Source organism: Panthera tigris, chromosome A2, assembly GCF_018350195.1.
Source record: "Panthera tigris isolate Pti1 chromosome A2, P.tigris_Pti1_mat1.1, whole genome shotgun sequence".
Taxonomy (NCBI): domain Eukaryota; kingdom Metazoa; phylum Chordata; class Mammalia; order Carnivora; family Felidae; genus Panthera; species Panthera tigris.
In genome coordinates this window covers 44,944,453-44,965,479 of record NC_056661.1, presented here as the reverse complement: position 1 = coordinate 44,965,479, position 21,027 = coordinate 44,944,453, and the positions used below count along the sequence as shown (strand labels likewise).

The 21,027-nt window shown below is 38.6% G+C and overlaps 2 protein-coding genes across 3 annotated transcripts in view; one reads left to right on the top strand and one right to left on the bottom strand.

Annotated features, from left to right (window-relative positions):
- Positions 1 to 10,610, bottom strand: part of TRNT1 (tRNA nucleotidyl transferase 1) — a 32,225-nt gene extending 21,615 nt beyond the window's left edge. The window contains exon 1 of the mRNA XM_007076620.3: positions 10,485 to 10,610. The gene's annotated coding sequence lies outside the window, so the exon portion shown is untranslated. The remainder of the gene's footprint in view (positions 1 to 10,484) is intronic.
- Positions 10,611 to 10,878: 268 nt separating this feature from the next.
- Positions 10,879 to 21,027, top strand: part of IL5RA (interleukin 5 receptor subunit alpha) — a 35,404-nt gene continuing 25,255 nt past the window's right edge. Inside the window, exons 1-6 of one of the 2 annotated variants that reach the window (XM_015535059.2) lie at positions 10,879 to 10,965; positions 12,219 to 12,362; positions 15,456 to 15,510; positions 16,054 to 16,138; positions 17,626 to 17,771; positions 18,817 to 18,955. In XM_015535059.2, the coding sequence (XP_015390545.1) occupies positions 16,066 to 16,138; positions 17,626 to 17,771; positions 18,817 to 18,955 (358 nt within the window). In that variant the 5' untranslated portion in view covers positions 10,879 to 10,965; positions 12,219 to 12,362; positions 15,456 to 15,510; positions 16,054 to 16,065. The remainder of the gene's footprint in view (positions 10,966 to 12,218; positions 12,363 to 15,455; positions 15,511 to 16,053; positions 16,139 to 17,625; positions 17,772 to 18,816; positions 18,956 to 21,027) is intronic. The other variant, XM_015535060.2, reaches the window with a different exon arrangement.

Here is a 21,027-nt window from a genome sequence, read left to right as displayed (position 1 = left end):
TAGAAAACTGAATCAAGCAAATTGGATTTTGATCAAGTTTGGTTTATCCCAGGAATGCAAGGTGGACTTAACATTTGAAACCCAATCATTGTTATTTACCATATTAAAAGACTAAAAAAGAAAATTATATGATCATCCCAATAGATGCTGAAAAAGCACTTAAATTCCACACTTATTAATGAGGATTATTCTCAGAAAACTGAAATTAGAAGACATCCTTGATCTGGTAAAGGGCATCTATGAAAAATGTATAGCTACTATCATACTTACTGTTCATTTATTTTTGAGAGTGCAAGCGGGTAGGGTCAGAGAGAGGGGGAAAGAGGATCCAAAGTGGACTCTGTGCTGACAGCAACCAGATATGGGGCTCGAATTCAGGACTGAGATCATGACCTGAGCTGAAGTCACACGCTTAATAAACCGAGCCACCCGAGTGTCCCACTACTGTTATCCTTAATGGTAAAATCTGACTACTTTTCCCTTGATGACAAGAAAAAGATGCCCAGTTAATGACTTCTTTTCAACACTTTACCATACTTAATAACCATTAACATAAGGCATGAAAAAGGAGTAAAAGATATAATAATCAGGAAAGAAGCATCACTGTTTTCAAATGACATAATGGTTTATATGGGAATCAACATAACTATTAGAGTTAATGAATTTAGCAAGGTCTTAGGATTCACATTTAATAATTGAAAACACATGTGTTTTTATTCAGTAGCAGCAAATAGTTATAAATAAATTCTAATTTTAATAGTATCTCTAAAATTATAGAGATATAGATTATAACGTAGGAATAACTGTAACAGAAGAAACTATAAGGTTGTCAACCAATCATGTAAAGATAGTCAACATCATCAGTTATTATGGAAATGCAAATTGAAACCACAGTGACATGTCACTGCGTACCTATTAGAATGTTTTAATCAAAAACCTGATAATATCAAGTGCTGGTGACATGTGGATTGATGGGACCTCATACACCATCGGTGAGAATACAAACTGCTACAACCACTTTGGAAAACAGTTTGGCAGTTTCTGATAAAGTTATACCTACTCAATATACAATCCAGCAATCCTATTCCTTGATATTTAGCTGGGACAAATGAAAACATATGTTTACACTAAAAAAATGTGTGTGAATGGTTTTAGTAACCTTACTGATCATCATCCAAACTTGGAAATAAGCCATATTTCCTCCAACAGATAAATGGATAAGTAAACTGTGGTACATCCATAAAAAGAAGTATCACTTAGCAATAGAAAAGAGTTAACTCCTCATATATACAACAATATATCTAAATGTAAAATCAAGAAAGCCAGACTCAGGAGACTACATAATGATTCTATTAATGTAACATCCTGAAAATGGCAAAACCACAGAGGCAGAAAAAAGAGTATTTGCTTCAAGGAACTGGAGCTGGAAGGAGGGGTTCACTACAAAGTGGCATGAATGAATTTGGGGGCCAGTGATGGAATGTTATATATCTTGATAATGCTGGTGATTGCCTGACTGTCTCTGTCAAAACACTGGAACAGTACACTAAAAAAGGGTAAACTTTCCTGTATGTAAATTATACCTGAAAAAACCTGACCAAACTATTTTCTTTCCATATATTAGCCAAAAACTAGAAGGTGAAAGTTTAAAAAAAACATACTTTAGCCTCCCAAGAAATGCTTATTCAAATAAGTTCAACTCTTAAAGCATTCACATATGAAGGTAGAATGAAGAACTTTGAGGCCATTAAACTAAAGCAGAAGAGAACTCTGTAGAAAGAATGCCCCTCAACACCCCACTCCAGGACACTGGTAAGGACAGCCAAAGCAATCCAAATATTCTCTCCCCTGCATACAAGATGTTTACTATTATCTCTCCTAAGGGAAATATAACTTTACCTGCAAAGGAACTGACAGAACTGACATTTACTACATGAAAATCCCATGGGAAGTATTCTTATTGTCTAGTACCTACCCAAAAGTGAATATGAGCACAGGGGACTGTTAGGAATGGGCAAGTTTCTGTTACGCCATAGAAACACCAAAGCCATGAGTATTATTCTTCAGTTAGAAGGCAACAGACTACTGGGGCTCCTGGGTGGGTCAGTCAATTAAGCATGTGACTCTTGATTTCAGCTCAGGTCATGATCTCATGCTTGGTGGGCTCAAGGCCCACACTGGGCTCCTCACTGAAACCTGCTTGGGATCCTCTCTCCCTCTCTTTCTGTCCCTCCCCTGCTCATGCATGCATTCTCTCTCTCTCTCTCTAAGTAAATAAATAAACTTTTTAAAAAGGCCACAGATTATTAAAAAGTAAAGAAAATGAGATAAAATTTTAGATTTATTGCATATACAAACTTCAGGTCTTAGCTATCAATGCTGGCTTGAAAACCCATTAATGTTGGTTGGTATGTATCACAATGGTTAAATATTCCGTCAGGAGTAAATGGCCTTCATTTTTCTTTACAGTGAATCAAATATTTTTATTCCAGTTTATATATCTAGGAATGAAAATGTGGTTCCCAAATGTTTGGTTGTCTCTGTTCATCTAAGTTTTGGTTGTGTTCCTTTAAAACGGAGTCATCTCTGGGGTGCCTGGGTGGCTCAGGTCATGCCCTGCTTATGAATTCCAGCCCTGCATGGGGCTCTGTGCTGACAGCCCAGAGCCTGGAGCCTGCTTCAGATTCTGTGCCTCCCTCTCTCTCTCTGCCCCTCCCCTGTTCACACTCTGTCTCTCTCGTTCTCCCTCAAAAATAAACAAACATTTAAAAAAATTTTTAATAAAAATAAAACTGAATCATGTCTGCAAATCATAGAGAAGTAACAGGGTGTATGAAAGACTTGTGAATGTCACACTGCATTCATTCATTCATTCATTCATTCAATGTTATTTGGTGTCTACTATGTGCCAATGGCATGTGTGAATGTTCATAGTAATGATGAGATTACCTAGTAATTTATACTATGCTTAAACAGTACCAGGCATCGTATTAACTTATTAATCCTCAGGAACATCCAATGAGATACTTCCCACTGAGGAACAGAGGCAGGGAGAAGTTAATTAGTCTAAGGTCACATGGGTAGTGAGGAACACAAGCAAAATTCTCAATTCAGACATTCTGACTCAGAATCACTAGTGCCCATGATGAAGCTGGAGAAACAGGCAGGACCAGATCATGCAGGGCTGGGCCCTTCACAGGATGACACTAGGACTTCATTTTAATGATGATATAAAGACATTAAAGGTTTTTTAAGTAGGGGTTTTCATAAACCTACTCTATTTTCACGTGACTACTCTGACAGCAGCATGGAAAATGGGTTGGAAGGGCCTGGCACAAAAATGTATTGTCTCCCAGTTCTGGAGGCGACAAGTCTAAAATGGATCCACAGGGATGCATTGCTTCTGCAGGCACGTGGTGAGAATCTGTTTTGTTTTGGTTTTGGTCCTTTTCAGCTTCAGGTGTTTCCCTCTGTTCATCTTGAAAGCCAGAACAAAATGACTGGCTGGTCAACTTGGGACATTAACTGTGTCGACCTTAATACGCTAACTACTTGCTCCATTTGTTCCTATTTCTGGTTTTAGGCAGAGGATTTGATTTCAATTAAAAACATATGGCTGAGCAGAGGTTAAAAAACATTAAATAGAAGAGTGATAACCCTGAGATCAGAGCTCCCTACCCTACCTGCCAGCGCCCAACTCCAGGACCTATGGTGTCAGTGTCCTTAATACATCGCTGCTCCAAGGAGTATCTACATTTTGAAACAGAACAGTGAAAGGAGAATAATGCTTCACATAAAGATAATAATTTATAATAGCATTTTAGGCCCCCTGAGGAAGATATTTGAGGCAATATTCAGACAAGTCAGATAAAAACCCCACTGGATTCTATTCCTGAAATCATTATTGCACTATATGCTAACTAACTTGTATATAAATAAATAAATAAATAAATAAATAAATAACAAAATTTTGACCTAATTTTAAGATTATGCAATTTGGGAATGATGCTGGTTATCTCCTCAAACTCCTCCCCCACCCCCACCCTCTTTTTTTGGGAAGCAACACTGAGTAATTTGTTTAAAAGACATGTTCTGTTTTAACAATGTGTTGTTTCTTTGAAACAATAGAAACTGCCTCTTTGAAGGAAAAGTCATCCACTCGTTTTGTTCTCATAAAAGTTTAATAGAAGCCAACTAAAGTTTAAGATCTCCCAGAGGACAAATAAAGAGATTTCTCAGAAAATGTAGAATCGCCATTTTCATTGGTGCTGGGGGATTTAACACACAAATGCAATTTTATTTTACATTTAAAAGAGGTAAGTAAATAGACAAATCAATTTTAGCTGTTCTGAAATTTCATACTGGGTCATTAATTTTAAAAGATGGGACTTCAATAATAGTTAAAAGAACAGAGGCCCAAGGGTAAAGACTGTGAATAATCACCTTCAAAATTCTGACTTATCAGCAGCCTCAGATCAGAACCAAGAAGAGTCTAAAACCAGCTTCCTTGTGATGTTCTCGTTGCATTTCTACCTTCAAATGTAGAATCACACAGAATTCCCTATTGTAACAACACAAACTGCCTCTTCTTTCCTTAAAACTGGATATTCTGATGGATTCTGACAAAACCAAGCATGATCAAGTTAAGGCCTGTCTTCACGTCCAGTGTTGGAGACAGAGATATAAACATAATATTCAGTATAGTATAGAAATAAAATAGACTTAGCTGTTGAATGAACACTTGAGGGAAAGAGAGTCGAGTCAGAGAAGTCTTCCCATAGGAAATCGTATTCAGACTTAACCTAAAATAACTGGAAATTTCTCAAGAGGAATCTCTTCTTTGCACCTCAACCAAGTAAGATATTTAGTCCTTACTGAGTATTTGTTATATTGTTTCTTTTAAAATAATTATGACAATTAAACAACTGAAGTGTTGCCATTGTGGGCAGTGTAACTGTAGGGAGCATCACAATGGAGCTGTGCTAAGTTCTCCGAGTTGATTCATCTGTAGAATAGGTTTATAGGGCTGTGATATGATAAAATGTATAAAGCAATCCACAGCCCCAGGCATGAAGTAGGTTATCTTCTGACTGAAAGTGAATAGTAATTTACATCCATAAAGTAAGCTTAATTGTATGGTTCATTTGTTTCACATTTTGGTTGATTTCCTGTATCTGGCTTTGCAAGCAAAGAATGGGTCCCTGCAAAATTACTTTGCAATAGGTACTCACAACAAATCGTTATGTTGTACACCAACTTATACAACATTTTATGTCAATTATATCTCAGTGTAAGTGAAAAAGCAATAAAAATAGTTTTAAAAAAAGAAGAACAGGTTACTAACACTTCATGATGCTTCAGCTACTGAGAGTCTTTACTCACTAAAGACATGCCGTGAATTTTAGCTTTCCATGGCAAATCTACAGATTGATTTTATGCTGGAATTCTTCTAATACCTATCTAGGATTCTAGTTACATCTCATTAGGGCGTCTTCTTTTTTTTTAACACTTTTATTGAGATGTATTCACAGAGCGTAAACTTCACCTATATAAAGTATATAATTCAATGGTTTGTAGCTTATTCAAAGAGTTGGCAATCATCACCATAATCAATTATGGACATTTTCCTTACCCCCTAAGAAACCCCACGGCCATTGGCATTCACTTCCTATTGGTACACATTCCCCCTACCAGCCTAGGTGATCACTAATCTACTTTCTATGTCTATATATTTGCCTATTCTAGACATTTCATATAATTGGAATCATATAACATTTGGTCTTTTGTGAAGTGGCTTCTTTCACTTAGTTTCCGGTTTTCGAGGATCAGCCATGTTCCAGCATCTATCAGTACTTTGTTTTTATTGCTTAAATAACATTCCATTGGATGGATATACCACATATTCTTCATCACTGGTTGACAGACATTTGTGTTATTTCCACTTATTGGCCATTATGAATAACACTTCTGTGAATATTCACACACAAATTTTTGAGAACTTGGAATCTCAGTTTTCAATTCTTTCAGGTATTTACCTACAAGTGGAATTGTTGAGTAATATAGTAACTGTTCAACCGTATGAGGAACTGACTTTTCCAATGTGTATGTACCATTTTACATTCCCACCAATAGTCTATGAGGGTTCTGATTTCTCTACATCCTCAACAACACTATTATTTGTCCTTTTTATTTTAACCATCCTGGTGGATGCGAAGAGGTACCTCCTTATGGTTTTGGTTTACATTTTTCCGATGGATGATGTTGAGCAGCTTTTCATGTATATGCTGGTTATTGGTACATTTGCTTTGCAGACATATCCACTCAAATCCTTTGTCCATAGTCTTATTGGGGTATTTGTCTTTTCATTGTTGAGTTAGAAGATTTCCTTGTATTTTTTCTGGTTACAAGTCCCTTACCAGATATGTAATTTGTAAATATTTTCCTCCATTCAGTGGGTTGTCTTTTCATTTAGTGTCCTTTGCAGGATAAAAACTTTTAATTTTGCTGAAGTCCAATGTATCTACCTTTCATTGCTTATGATTTTGGGTCATGTTTAAGGAACCACTGCCTAATGTGAGGTTATTAAGATTTATGCCTAAATTTTCTTCTAAGAATTTCATAGTTTTAGTTCTCACTTTTAAGTGTTTGATTTCTTTGGAGTTAATTTTTGCAAATAGTATGAGGTAGGGCTTGAACACCATTCTTTTGCATATTTACACACCATTTATCAAAAAACTGTTCCTTTCTCCATTGAATTATTTTGGCATCCTCATCAAGAATCAATCAATCATAAATGTGAGAGCTTATTTTTGGACTCTCAGTTTTACTCCATTGATCTGCATGTCTCTAATGCTTTATTCTCCTCCGTTTATACAGAATAAAATATTTGTGTATATAGGAGCATAAGAAGAAATTAAAGAATATCTTCATCCCACTGCAGTAGATACACCATTAGTTCCAATTCTTTTTTTTTTTTTAATAAATTTTACTTATTTATTTTGAGAAAGGGAGAGCACCAGGCAGGCGCAGGGCAGAGAGACAGAGACAGAGACAGAAAATCCCAAGCAGACTCCCCACTGTTGGCACAGAGTCTGATGTGGGGCTCAATCTCATGAACCATTAATTCATGACCTGATCAAGAGTTGGCAGCTTAACCAACTGAGTCACCCAGGCACCCCATCATTGGTTCCCATTCTTCACTGCTGGCTAGCAGTTGTATACATCCACACCCTTATTACGGCCTTATCATGTGATTGGACTATACTGCGGGCTGAGTCCATTTGACCCTGGGTGTGGCCATGTATTCTGTTCTGACTCTTGTGATGTCAGTGAATATGACATTAGCAGATATTTGAAACAGCCTTGTGCAGTTGGTCGTGCTCTCTTGTACTTTCATTATCACCTGTAAAAAGGATTCTGCCTTAGGTAGCCACTGGTTCCAAGTGAAGGACAGATGCTTCGAACGCACATGACCCCACTCTACGATCTGGAGGCCAGCCAAATTTAGCCAGGCTCTAGTCAAAAGTCAGACACTTGGGCAAGAAACAAATGCTTATCAATGTTTACTGCTGTGGTGTTTGTGGGTGGATGTTCTGTAGCAATAGCTAACTAATAACCTACCGCTTAGAGATAACCACTCCTATCAGTTTGGTCTGTTGATCAAAACATGAGATCATAAAAAAATGCGTCTATCTGTGTACACTTGCTCTCCTCTTGTTTTTAACCTTTTTCCATAGTACCCTCTGTTATGAGTTATTGATAAACACTTATTATCTACATCTTTCAACCTTTGAAAGCTATCTCTCTATCATCTCTGTATTACTTTTTACAAGTAAAGCTACAATGAATTTCACTCTTTTTCTCTCAGATACATCTTGGTCTACAATTCACCTCATTTCCATGGAATGGATTCCTAGCAATACATACCCTCAGTAGGCTTCAGTAACAGGGGTCCCAGGTGGAGCCACTGAATCCTGAGCTCCTGTTATCCTATTCATATTTTCACCTATACTATTTGGCTAAACCCAGATTATTTCTCTTCTAAAAGAATACAGACACAGGTGCGTGGGTGGCTCAGTCGGTTGGGCTTCCGACTTGGGCTCAGGTCATGGTTCATGAGTTCGAGCCCTGCATTGGGCTCTGTGCTAACACCTCAGAAACTAGAGCCTGCTTCAGATTCTTTGTCTCCCTCTCTCTCTGCTCCTCCCCTGCTCACGCTGTGTCTCTCACTCAAAAATAAATAAATATTAAAAAAATAAAAGAATAAAAGAATACAGATAGATTGGATTTCACTTAAAAAAAAAACAACAAAAACAATTTGGGGGATTCTTCACGCATGTTCCATCATATCATTTTTGGACATTTCCACTTTATTCTAAGGAAGAAAATTGTTGCCACAAAAAGTAAACTATACAAAGCCCTCACTTTCCTTCAGGCTAAAGTAGAAATAGGACATGGAGACAAAATGTGAACGCATTTTAAAAATTATTATTGGTAGAGTTGATAAAGGATCATATATCCAAGAAGATGGTATCCAGGGTAGTAGCCAGGTCTAATTTTCTTTATATCCTTAACAGTTCCTGGAACTGTGCATAGCGGTATGATAGGGAACAATAGGCAGAAAGGGAGAGGCTAGGGCTTAAATGTCTCCAGGTGGGGAAAAACACATATTTTACAACATTTCTTCTGGGAACATCTGATCTGAAGCAAACTCCCTCAGTCATAAGGTTCCTCTTAAGAATGTAACAAGATACCACCCACTCCCCCTCAGACTTCCCTCAGGAATTTAACAAAAAACCTGACTAAAAATAAGTAGACCATAAGACATATGACCCACAAGTAACAGCATGGCCATAGACCACCCTTCATACAATGGAAATGAGCCAATTAAAAAGGATTGACTAGGCATTTGGAGTTACCTAGCCAATAAGGGTAGAGCCTGAGAAGGAACAAGGCGGGAAGGAAGGGGGCCTACCCAAACCCTATACAACAAAGTCCCCTGCCTATAGTCAGACATTCATTTTCAAATGCCCCCTCTCTGTAAAGAGAGCTTTCTTTAATACTATTCTTCCTTTCTGATCTTATACTATAATAAACTTTTGCCTGCTGCTCATTTTTTTTATTTTATTTTTTAACATTTATTCATTTTTGAAAGACAGAGAGACAGAGCACTAGTAGGTGAGGGGCAGAGAGGGGGCAGGGGGAGACACAGAATCTGAAGCCGGTTCCAGACTATGAGTTGCCAGCACAGAGCCTGACACAGGGCTCGAACCCACAAACCACGAGGTCATGACCTGAGCCGAAGCCAGACGCTCAACCGAGGGAGCCACCCGGGCACCCTTTCTGCTGCTCATTTTATTCTGTGTCCACCTATTCATTCTGCAAAGCTGCGAGACAACGAATCCTGGGTATTGAGGTAAAACTTCCTGCAGCCGCAGCATTCAGTAAATACTTCTTGAGTAAATGAATGTAAGAAACAGAACGTGAAAGCAGACTTGGAGGCCAGAAACCATGGCCCTCACAATTATTAATAACTATTCTTAGGGCTTCTATAGTGACAAGTATGCTACACCTAAAATTAGATGTGTGGGACATTAAAGAGGAGGTCAGAGGCTGATACTCCACCTCAACTTTTCTGGGGAATTCTTAGCAAATAAATGGATCTCGCTCTGTTCCTTCTGCCACTTTCCTTTTCCCCAGAGGAAATCACATTTTTAGGTCATCCAATAATGATTGGTCCAGTTTCATTTTGGCAACTGCTACAACGGGCACCTTAAGAACCCCACTCACCGTCCTTACTCATCACAAACACTGAGCCTCCTGGGAAGGCTCCTTCAGGGAACCTGTGGTTCCCCACCCTGCACACAGAATTGATCTCACCTGGCAATCGCCAAATTATTTCCCACTCTCCCTGCATTGGCTTTTCATGGGCCATCATCACTCAGCTCCTTGGGCTAAGACTGGAGGTCCCCTTACAAAGGCAACGACTAGTATCTGGTTCAGATGCTAAACACAATAAGTGCTTTTCTTATCACACCCTGGGCCACAGTTTTGTTTTGTTTTGTTTAAATTAGTGTCGCTAGTCAGTCACCTCAAAATTCCTGGACAGAAATGGAACAAAGAAAAGGAAAAAGTAACTGAGTTTACTTAAAGCATACTGAGGACAGTGAGGTGCCCTGCTGGGAACTGGGGGAAGACAGGAGGGAGAAGGCCCTGGGCCTTGCCGCAGGCCCACGCTGCCATAGTTGTCATTTGTACAAGCCAGGCTCCAGCTGCCAACAGTTTATGACACCCAGAAACGCTCCCTGACCCCCCTCCCCCGACCCCCCTCCCCCGCACACACATGTACTTGCGGGCACAGGACCTGCTAGCAATGCAGGGAAGGGCTAATGCTCAGCACGACGCGAGACCTGTTCCTGGGGCGCCATTCTTTTTGTCATATTCTGTGCCTGGACTTGTGTAGGTGACCAGGGCACAATACATACCTTCGCTGAATGAAACACATAAAGATCCTAGGAACGCAATGCTTGAGAGTACCCGCCGAAAACCTGGTTACCTTGCCACCTAGGAATAAATGTTCATTTCAGCTCCTGAGCAGAGCCAAACATCTGGAAGGAGAAGGAAAACGCAGACGAGACCGTTATCAGATAGTGGCTATCTGCACAAGAGAGGTTCTTTCATTTCATTCACTTGGGAGTTTCCTTTAGGGCTGGCCCCTCATTGCTCTTACAAATGCTCGTGGATCTATACTGAGAGGAGCCTTGTCTCCCTCCCTTTGTGAAGCCAACTGCCTGTGAGTTTGTAACCATTACAGCTGTTGATGATGAAACAATAAAGAAGAACCTCCTCTAAGTCAAAAAGTGCAGCTAGAGATAAGATTCATTTTCAATGCCCCTGCAGCTGCGTCTGATGGCATGGCCACCGCACTTCTCAGCAAGTGGGGATCCAAGGTTGATTCATCGCAAAGTGAGTAAATGCCTTTTTTTCCCCTCCAAGATGACCCTGTGCTCTACCTGCTAACAATTTCATTACGTGGGGGTGGGGGGAGGGGGATAAGAAAAGTGAGAAATAATAATTTATAAATATATGGCAAATTTTTAAATAAAAAGGGGAAACAAAACCCCTCATAACTATTATTAGCAGAGACAGAACCAATAATGGTGCTATATACAATGTCTATCAGGCAGGTCATATTGATTCTGAGTACAGCGTTCTATTCTTGTATATTGGCCAAGTAGCTGGGGAGGGCAAATCCATGGCAAGGTGAGTCATACTAACAAAACACCTACGGTTTTGTTGATACTTATTACAGGGGGTTGCTTTGCCACTGCCGCAAACACTGTAGGGATTAAAATGAAAATATATACTCTGCCAAGATTTCTCAGAAAATACATGAGTTTGGAGAACAGGGTATAGGATTTAATTAAATATCTTGGTGAGGATGTTTCAGAGTTAATTAAGAAAGCTACAAATTAAGAAACAGCTGCAAAAAGGAGATCACATTGCATCTAACTGAAGGCATCCAGCCTTTTGTTTCTCCTGGGGGTTCTGGGATTTTGAAGATTGTTTGACTTGATATAAAATGTCCAAAAAAATGAAATAGCTGAAATCCAAAGAGCTGAAATGCCTCACTCGGTTTTGTGAACTATTTACTCAAAGTTACAAACTTACTATATATGTATATACATACACACACACAAACACACACACACAGAAGAAATGGATTGAAGGAAAAATTTAATAAACAGAGAGAGAAAAATCAAAATCCTTCAGTACCCTATGAGCCTAACATTTATAAACATATGACAGTGACTGCTTTCAAAGCTATTACTGATTAATGTGTTTGATACCCAGTTTAATGAATTATCATGCCAAAAATTTCATTACCTGGTACAATTTTTATTTTGTACTAAAGGTTATGTCCTCCTTTGTATTGAAAAAATATATAAATGTATGTAGCTATTGGTTAAAAGCTTGCATTTCAAAACATAATAAAGATTTGAACATCAAATCACCTCATTTGTTTTCGGTACTTGAAATGCTGCTTAGGGAAATTTTAGGCAAGGTACCAGACATATCACACCTCCCGCAAATGGACCATCCTTGCTACATGTGCCCAGCCCGCCTTGCTGTGGTCTATTTTGTCCGCATGCTAGGTTTTACCCTACAGAGCTTGACCTGGTGAGGCTACTGTATTAATTTGCCTCTTTTATATACAGGGCCAGACACATTCGGCATCTGCCCTGTGCCTGACACTGTGCTAGGTGCTCGGGCTGCAGCTGCATGCACGGATAGGATGGACCTAGTCCCGGAATTCTGCTCTTGAGCACACTCATTGGAAACAAGAGGATCCCCAGAGGCAGGTAAGCCCAGGGAGGGGGGATCCTGGATGCGGGATGACACATCACACCACGTGCGATTAGATGGCAGACATTTAACCACCGTTGGGAGATTAGCAGCAAAGTCCTCCTTCCTTATTTTTCTGTCTGCTCATTTTGGCAGCACCATTTCTACCTTGGCAAAAGATCGTTTATGGCAAAAGATAGGGCAACAATTTGAACCCATGAGTTACATTTTATGACTACTTCAGACAATTCACCCAAATCCAAAAAAAAAAAAAAAATTTCATGCATTATATGGGATCCTTATAACTCATTATATTTTTAGGAAGCCTGCACAGTTTTTCATTGGGGGGTGGGGTGGGTAATGCAATATACCTAAGGGCTAAAGGTGCCATTTGCATGTTACACCTTGGTTTATTTATTTATTCTTCCTCCCTCAATGAGTTTTATTGCTGATTACATTGTACAGGAAAAAAAAAAAAAAAAGAGGAAGTACAAAGTCAACTCTCTACTTTTAAGAGCCTAACAGAGCATGAATCCTCTCAGTTACTCTTCAATTTCTGTACACTGAGCATGAGTCTGGAATTAAATGTCACCACAAATGACTCAAAAACGCTCTAAAAACAGGGTTGCATATACAACTTTGGTTAAAGACAAACGTCCCAGGCAAAAAAAAAAAAAAAAAAAAAATAACAATAATAAGTTGAAAAGGAAAAAAGAGGGGAAAGTGTGTTTAAGTCTGAACTTCAGTAGAATTTGACCAATTCTTAGGAACACTGGGGAAATCCATTGCCAATTGCCAAAACTTGACCCAACTCTCTGGAAACATCTGTAGTGTGACAGGTTGTACTCATGTTTTCTTCCAAATTTCAAAGAATCTAACACTTACCAGAAGCCAGATTCTTAGAGAGCACTCGAGGAATTTTACATTGACTCGATGAAATGTCACATGAACGAGTAGCCTATGATATGTCTACAAGGCTGAGCTTGTATTTATGAGGATTGTAGGTAGGCAATCCATGTTTGCTTCATTCTGCTTAGTCTGAATCTTATTTTAACAATTTGATCGTATTCTTGTAGATTTTAATTGGCAGCCATGAGAAGTAACTGATCATATTGTCATTTTGATGTATTTTTTAAGATAAGATGTACTCTATTCTTGTACAATGATATGTTGCCCAGTTGACATCTACCGAACAATGTATCTTTGTATTAGAGACATGGCCCAGAGAGATGTGGGTTGTTTTTCCACAAAGGGTAATTGCTATGCATGGGACTAGAAATACTCAGGGGCCATGGACAGAATCTGGAAGAGCTTTCAGGGAACAGAAGACAACGCACAGGATTGTGGAAAATATACATCAATTGCTGAAGCTCCAGTAATATCCAGTCTTCAGGGGAATTTGTCTAGCTGACAAAAAATTGTCATTCTCACTAATATTTAGACTTCTACTGGAGTATCTTGTGTTTATATGACAAGTGATTTCCCTTCAAAAGCATCACCTTACTGAACAGAAAATATCACAATGAGATGTGGAAATAAGTGTATGGCTGTTTTATAGCAAAAAAGTTAACCACTGAAAAATTTGTGAGTGATCAAATATGAAAAGTAATTCTGTTTTCAGCAGCTATACAATCAGTACACAACAAATCCGAAGAGAAGGTGCTTGGTCATGTAAAATATTCAATTATCTGCCCCACTTAGATAATCAACAGTTTCATCATGTCAATTATTTAACTGCAAAGGGCAAATATAGGTGTTTGGTTACAACCTACTACTTACTTTGCCCGTCAGTAAAAGTCACTAGGGAATATCAATTTTGCATTTTTTTTCTGACCTGGAATTCCTATTAATGACAATTAGTGCAAAGTTAGAGCATATACGATATCATTTCAGGAAGTGCTGACATTTCAAAGACATGACCTTCTCAAGTTGCAGAGCAAACAGTGTTGTTTGTTAAAGGGTTTTTTTTTTTTTTTTGGTTTTATTTTTGCATCTTTGCTTCTCAGGTTCAGTAAATTACTAATGCTTCCCTTTAACTCATTAACATTCTTAGTTGTTAAAAAATTTTAAAGTATTAAAATACCTGCTTTTATGGTCATTGCCATTTTAAAAATTCGTTTTCTACCCAGTATGGAATCAGAGTAAAAGAAGTTATTATTATCACAAGTATTTTTTATTTGAAAAAGAAATTGAAGGATTTGTATACTGTCTCTATCTTTTATACTGTGATATTTTACTAATTTCATTACCAAGTTAAGACTGATAGTAGTAAGTTAAGTAGTAAGTTGGTTAAATAGTAAGCTAAAAAAAATAGTGTTTTGTTTTGTTTTGTTTTGTTTTGTTTTGTTTTTGGTTTGGGGGTTGTTTTGCTACTTAGACAAAGACTGTATTCTGTGGTTCTACCAGCATTGTATTTGCAAAATACCAACCCATTTAAATAAATATTTTAAGATTTTATTTTTAAGTAATTGCTATACCCAGTGGAAGGCTCAAAGTCACAACCCCAAGATCAAGAGTCATGCTCTTCTGATTGAGTCCCTTTTTAAGTAAATTTTTAAACTGAAAACTAGAAGTCATTTAAATTAGTGCAGAACATAGGCTTTGGTGTTAGAAAACCCAAGATTGGGTCTAAATTCCATCACTTATTAGCTGTTTGATCACTGGCAAATTAGTTAACCTTTCGGATTCCTTTTCTTCACTGTAAATTGGCTCATAGCCTTGTGGGCCACCCACTGAATCAAAGGGGTTCATGAGAGAATAGGAAGAAGTGCTTTGCCAAAGTAAGGGTGGTGCACAACAGGGGAAAGCTGTGGATATTATGCCTTGAAATCCAGTTTATATGAAAAATGCCTTTCCATGTTTTCAGAGGAAACACTCAAGATTTCTAACCTATAAATCCCAATAAGGGGTCAAATCTCTTCTTTGACGACTTGTAAAACAAGATGCTGACATGATACCCACTCTTTCCAGACTGCTGCACTGAGTTATTAGAACATTTCTACTCTCATTTTCATTGTCCAGTTATTTCAAGTAGGTGGAAATGGGGTTTTTATTTTTCCTCAGACCTGTAAGTATTTTTCTCATTCCTTTTATGCCCTGCCCCCACGTAGATTCATCAGAAAACTCAGCCTCTCCACAGTTCAAAGTACCAGAAGTTTATTGCAGGTTTGTGATACAAAGTTTTTTTCTTTCCCACATTGGGATTCTTTTAGACTTAAGCTTCTGGGCCCATATTTAAATACTCATTATTGAAAATTGTTATTGTATTTGTTTTCAGTCTGATTAACTGTGCCCAGGAGTTTTTACTATTCAAAGATCTGCTGTGGTCTTTCGCTCAATACCTCTCCCACGTAATATCTGCTCTTCTGGCTTTGCCCTCTCTGTCACTCTAGATATTTCTTCAGGAGTCAATTCAGAAGTCTATGTGCCCCTGTTGTGCTCCATTCACACCTTTATTGCAACAATGTTTAACTGGACTACAATTAATCACTTACATTTCCTTCTGCCCCTCCAACTATGCATCTACATTTTAAGGATAAAACTCAAGATTTGTTCATTCATATTTGTATTTCTAGCACATAACAGATTGTTCAGTACTGTTTGTCAAATGGGCAAATGACTACATTTTATGTTAAAAGGTAGCTGCCAGTTTTTCTTAAAAATGGTAACAGGTGGTGATTTGGATCTTCATCCTTCTGTTTCCTACAGGATGTGATTATCATGGCACCTGCATTACTGATTCTCTTGGGGGCTACAGTGATACTGAGAGCAGACTCACTTTCTGATAAAAAATGTAGGTAACATCTATTAAGTTCAGTAGCGTTTCTTTAAAAAAAAAATACATCACAAAAATGATGACATTATTTTCTCCCAAATAATCCTCAATTAGGAAATTCTGTGTGGATTTTTTAAAAGGAGAATATTTATTCATATCAGAATACAAACTCTTTAAACATGCTATACTTTAAGAAAGCAAAGTTGACTGGAATGCAAATATTATGCTACAGGAGGAATCGTATTCCATGTGCAGGTGTACAGGCACTATGGGACACTATGGAATAAAGCTGGAGCTGGTGACCACACATGGAATGCCTTCTGTACAAGGGGATGGTTACAAGTCCTCATAACCAAAGAATAAAAACCTTCCACCGTGTGTGGTTCAGAAACTTACTGATCTATGGTTATGGTGTACTGACAGAGTCTAAGAGAAGAAAATTGTCACATGGTCCCTAAGTAGTGTTGTCTAAGAGGACGTTCTATGATAATGACACCATTCTATATATACATTGTCCAATGTAGTAGCCACTAACCACAAGTGACTACAGAGCAGTTGAAATATGGCTCATGCAACTAAACATTTGATTTTATGTAACATAATGGACAGCTAATCTAGACAGAACCCTGCAAGGCTGTATGCAGCAAGCATCAAGTAGGAGTTATAGAAGGCTCTTAAATATTAAAAGTCAGTGGAAACATCCTAACCATTTAGCAAATGAATAAGTCTGTTTCCTAATAGTATGTATAATGTTATCCTAGTTTTGGGGGGAGGGGGGAATTAACAAGTTGTATCAATGTATACCAAGGACAAAAAGTAATGAATATATCACGTGTTAACACTATTCTCAGTTGCAGGATTTTAGGCAATTTTTCTTTTTGCTCACCTGTGCTTTCCCACATTTCTAAAATGAACAGGCATTGATTTGGTAGTTTAAAGGAAAGCTTTTCTTTTGAAAACAGAGTGGTTCATTAAAGAAAAAAGAGCCCTCTTTTCTATAAATGTGTAATTTCACTCACGCATTTTTTTGACTTTGAATCATAATGAGAAATAAATTAATTGTACATCACGAACCAGTGCATATACAAATATTTAAGTAGATTCATGTAGTGGAAACAAGAGGTTCACAGAACAGTAATTGTATTTCAAGCTCCCTGATATTTTCTATTTTCTTCCATGTCATTGAAAACATTCTAGCCACAAACTAATAAATTTCCCCAGCCAATTAATAGATAAATGGCCCTCAGTTTGAAAACTATAGTTATAATGAATATTGAGATATTCATTTTTCAGTAAAATGCCTGTATATGTTATAGGTAAACACTTGGGAAAAATTAGAAAGATAGTGAGTTAAAAGCAGTTTTAAAGCAACTTTTTCCAACATTATTTGAGTTTTATATATTCTAATAATCCTAAAATCCTATACTATACAATAAAATGTTTTTAAAATTTAAAAGTGCTACTTCCATACAATTGAATATCATGTTGGTCCTTTTCATCAACAGCTTTACTTCTCCCACCTACCAACTTCACTATCAAAGTTACTGGCCTTTCCCAAGTTCTTTTGCGTTGGGAATCAAATCCTGATCAAGAGCCAGTGAATATAGAGCTAGGCTATCATGTGAGAATAAATGTTCCACAAGAAGAAGATGTAAGTATTTGTTCTGACAGCTGTCTTTATTTAGAGGCAAATTTTCATTTTGACTGCATTTTCCCTATTGAATGAAATTCTAAGTTACAAAAAGAGAGAGAGAGAGAGAGAGAGAGGGAAATTGACTCAAGGGTATTCTGGCATGTGCCCAACCGAGTAGGGTGTCTGTTGAAAAGACTCTGATCTGGTACCATGCATGTTGGTTAGCATTCAACAGCAGCACAGAACATTCTAACTTTGCCACGATTCTCTCAGTAAGCAAAGAAAGTTTAGTCACTTTGAAGATAAAAGAATTTGATATGGGTTTTATGTTCCCTTTAAAATAGGCAAAGAGAAAAAGAGAAGAGAGCGCTGGAGTAAGGTGGGAGGCAGCGGGTGCCTAACCAGAGAGGCCCAGTTCAAATCCGGGCAACCACTCTAGGTCTGGGAGATGCACTTTTGGGGTATCCCACTACAGGGCATACGTGAAGGCACCTGATACCTAGGAGATGCGCAGTAAAATCAAACAAAGAGAGAAGCAATTGGTAGTAACTATTTTTTCAGTCAACACAGAATTCTAGAGAATTTTCTTTTAGAAAGTTACCTCTGGGGAAGAGACTAGGACACTAGAGATGATGATTGTAGTAAATGTGTGCCTCAATTACAGTTTTTTGTTTTTATACGAATGTCTTCATGTATCATTGAGGAATTATTATATTATTGTACTTTTATAAAGTTTATTTATTTTGAGGGAGATACAGACAGTGCAAGTAGGAGAGAGGCAGAGAGAGAATCCCAAATAGGCGCTTATTTTTTAAAATCAGACTTGTAGAGGTACAAATGGTGTGCAAAAAGCTGTGCATATTTTCATCACTCAATGACTTTGGGGATAAGCATTTACATACCTGTGAAACCATGGGCCTAATTTTTTTTTCTAGCCAAAGTACTTAATTGCATTTCATTTATGTGCCATTTAAAAAGTGGAAGAAAATGCCTATTGGATTAAAATAGCTCTCTGAATGCTCTTTCCCTTTTATGTATCATGACTTGTGGGGTTTATTTTTAGTATGAAACCAGGAACACTGAAAGCAAACGTGTAACCGTTCTTCATAAAGGCTTTTCAGCAAGTGTGCAGACGGTCCCTTGGAACGGCCAGCCCCTCCCACCAAGCCGCTGGGTTTCTGCTGAACTTAAAGCCCCACCTGGTAAGGCAGGCTCCTAATGGCCTCCTGTTGTATTCCTGACGGTGCAGGTGTGGTGAAAGTTGGACAAGTGACTTTTCTGGAGTCAGTCAGCAGTTCCTGCCAAGTGTCCTTCCTCCTCCTCATCGTCCTGAGGCTGTGCTCACTTCTTATTGTCATAACCTGCCAATCCCATCTGCTGCACCCCTGCAAACATAGCTTACACTTATCACTGCCCTGCTCCAAAGGTCACAGGGTCATCAGGGAAATCAGGGCCCATCAGGTCTCTCTGAGACATTTTCCAACCACACCCTACACGATTCCTCTGTTTTTCTCAGATAGTTTTCTAACCTTGACCCCCACCTGACAGCTCATTCTTGCCAGGAGGCTTTGCTTTCCTGGATTCACTTCTGTCTATTTTCCTGAATCCTTCCCATATGTCTAAGCCCAGATCAAGTTGTACCTCCTCTATAAAGCCCTTATACTTTTCATCCTATACACTGAAGAATGCTTTCTCCCCGGAACCCATTCATGGGCTGTGTTATTCATTTGGCACATATGACATTATCTTTCACAAATAGATTTATATCCTGCCACCTCTGACTAGGAGCCTGTTGGGAGCAGGGACAGTGTCTCATGCTTGATTACAGCCAGGAGAACAAGCAGCACATATATATGTTTATGTGTGTGTGTGTATGTTCTGAATGCTATGACTTTTCATACCAAATTGAAGCAAGCTGCTGATGGTTCATAGAAACCACAAGACTGAACAACCTGCCATGAAGAAAGAAGACAGCTCCCACTGTCTGTATACTGTCCTTTTGTGGAAAACTGGGGTTTCTAATACTTAGAATCAGTGATACTTGTGATTAAACCCTTGGAAACACACACACACACACACACACACACACACACACAGAGTAAAGAGAGAAGGATCACCAAGTCCCAGGGTATGTGAGTGCTCCTCCTAACAATTTGTCTTAGCCAGTCTGGCCCATAGGTCATCGTTCAACCACTGTCTTGTCACATCCCTGAATGAAAAAGCCACACACCTCCAGAACTGTGCCCGTGACTGAGAGCAGCATTGTAAAGATCTTCCCGTTTATTCATTATAACATGTGGCCTAGACCAGATAGCAGCCAGTTCACAATGGCCATGATTCCAAGTACAGACACTGATCCACAGTAGACACAGGATACAGACCTTTGTGTGTCTTACGTTAGAGTGCTTTTCCAGGTCTCAGTAAGTAACAGGACTCTACCAGTAATGCAGTTTTCAGAATTACATTTCTGCGATTCTAATTATTCTCTGAGCGTGCCACTACACATTGACACTAACGAAAAGTTAATTCTCCCTTGAATCAAATTGAATTCATACCAAATAATTCCTGGGAAGAGAGGTGAGAGACAAACAGATTGCAGGAAGAGTCTAAAGTGTACTTTGGGCATGGAGCATCTGGTCGTTTAGTGCATGGACAGTACATTTACTACAAGGCATAGACACAAAATTATGTATGTTTGTTGTATATGGATATATACAAGCGAACATCTCTGACAGCACATGGTAATAATACACCGTAGCCAATGTCCCTTTTCTCTAACTTCACTGAAGACAAAAGGGGCCTGTCTTCTTCTCCCCCTTGAACTACACTGGCTGCCAGCGATAAATATGATCACATAATTGACTTAAACTAAGGGGAGGAGACCCCTTCTGTTGTTTGAGATTCAGTCAAAAGGCTCTCACTTTGATGAGGTCCTTCCCGACCCTCAGCCCAAAGTGCTTCTTCCCTCTTCTGAGCAACCACAAGACCAGGGTCAGCACAGTGTGCTCTGAACAGCACCAGTTAATGTGGTGACAATGCAGTTTGAAATGAAAACAAGGCTTTCCAGACAAACAATCTTCAGAGATCTTCAGAAATCATCTTCAGAAAGGAATGTAACGTGATGGGTATGGTGGAAAATCACAAGATTCTCTAATATCTTTGCATGTTGAAGAGGCCTTCAGCACGCAAGTGGGCACAGAATCTCCAAAGAAATGTTGTTATGATGCTGTGTTGCCAGAACCCATTTCCTTCCAAGCAGCAATCTGCGTTATTC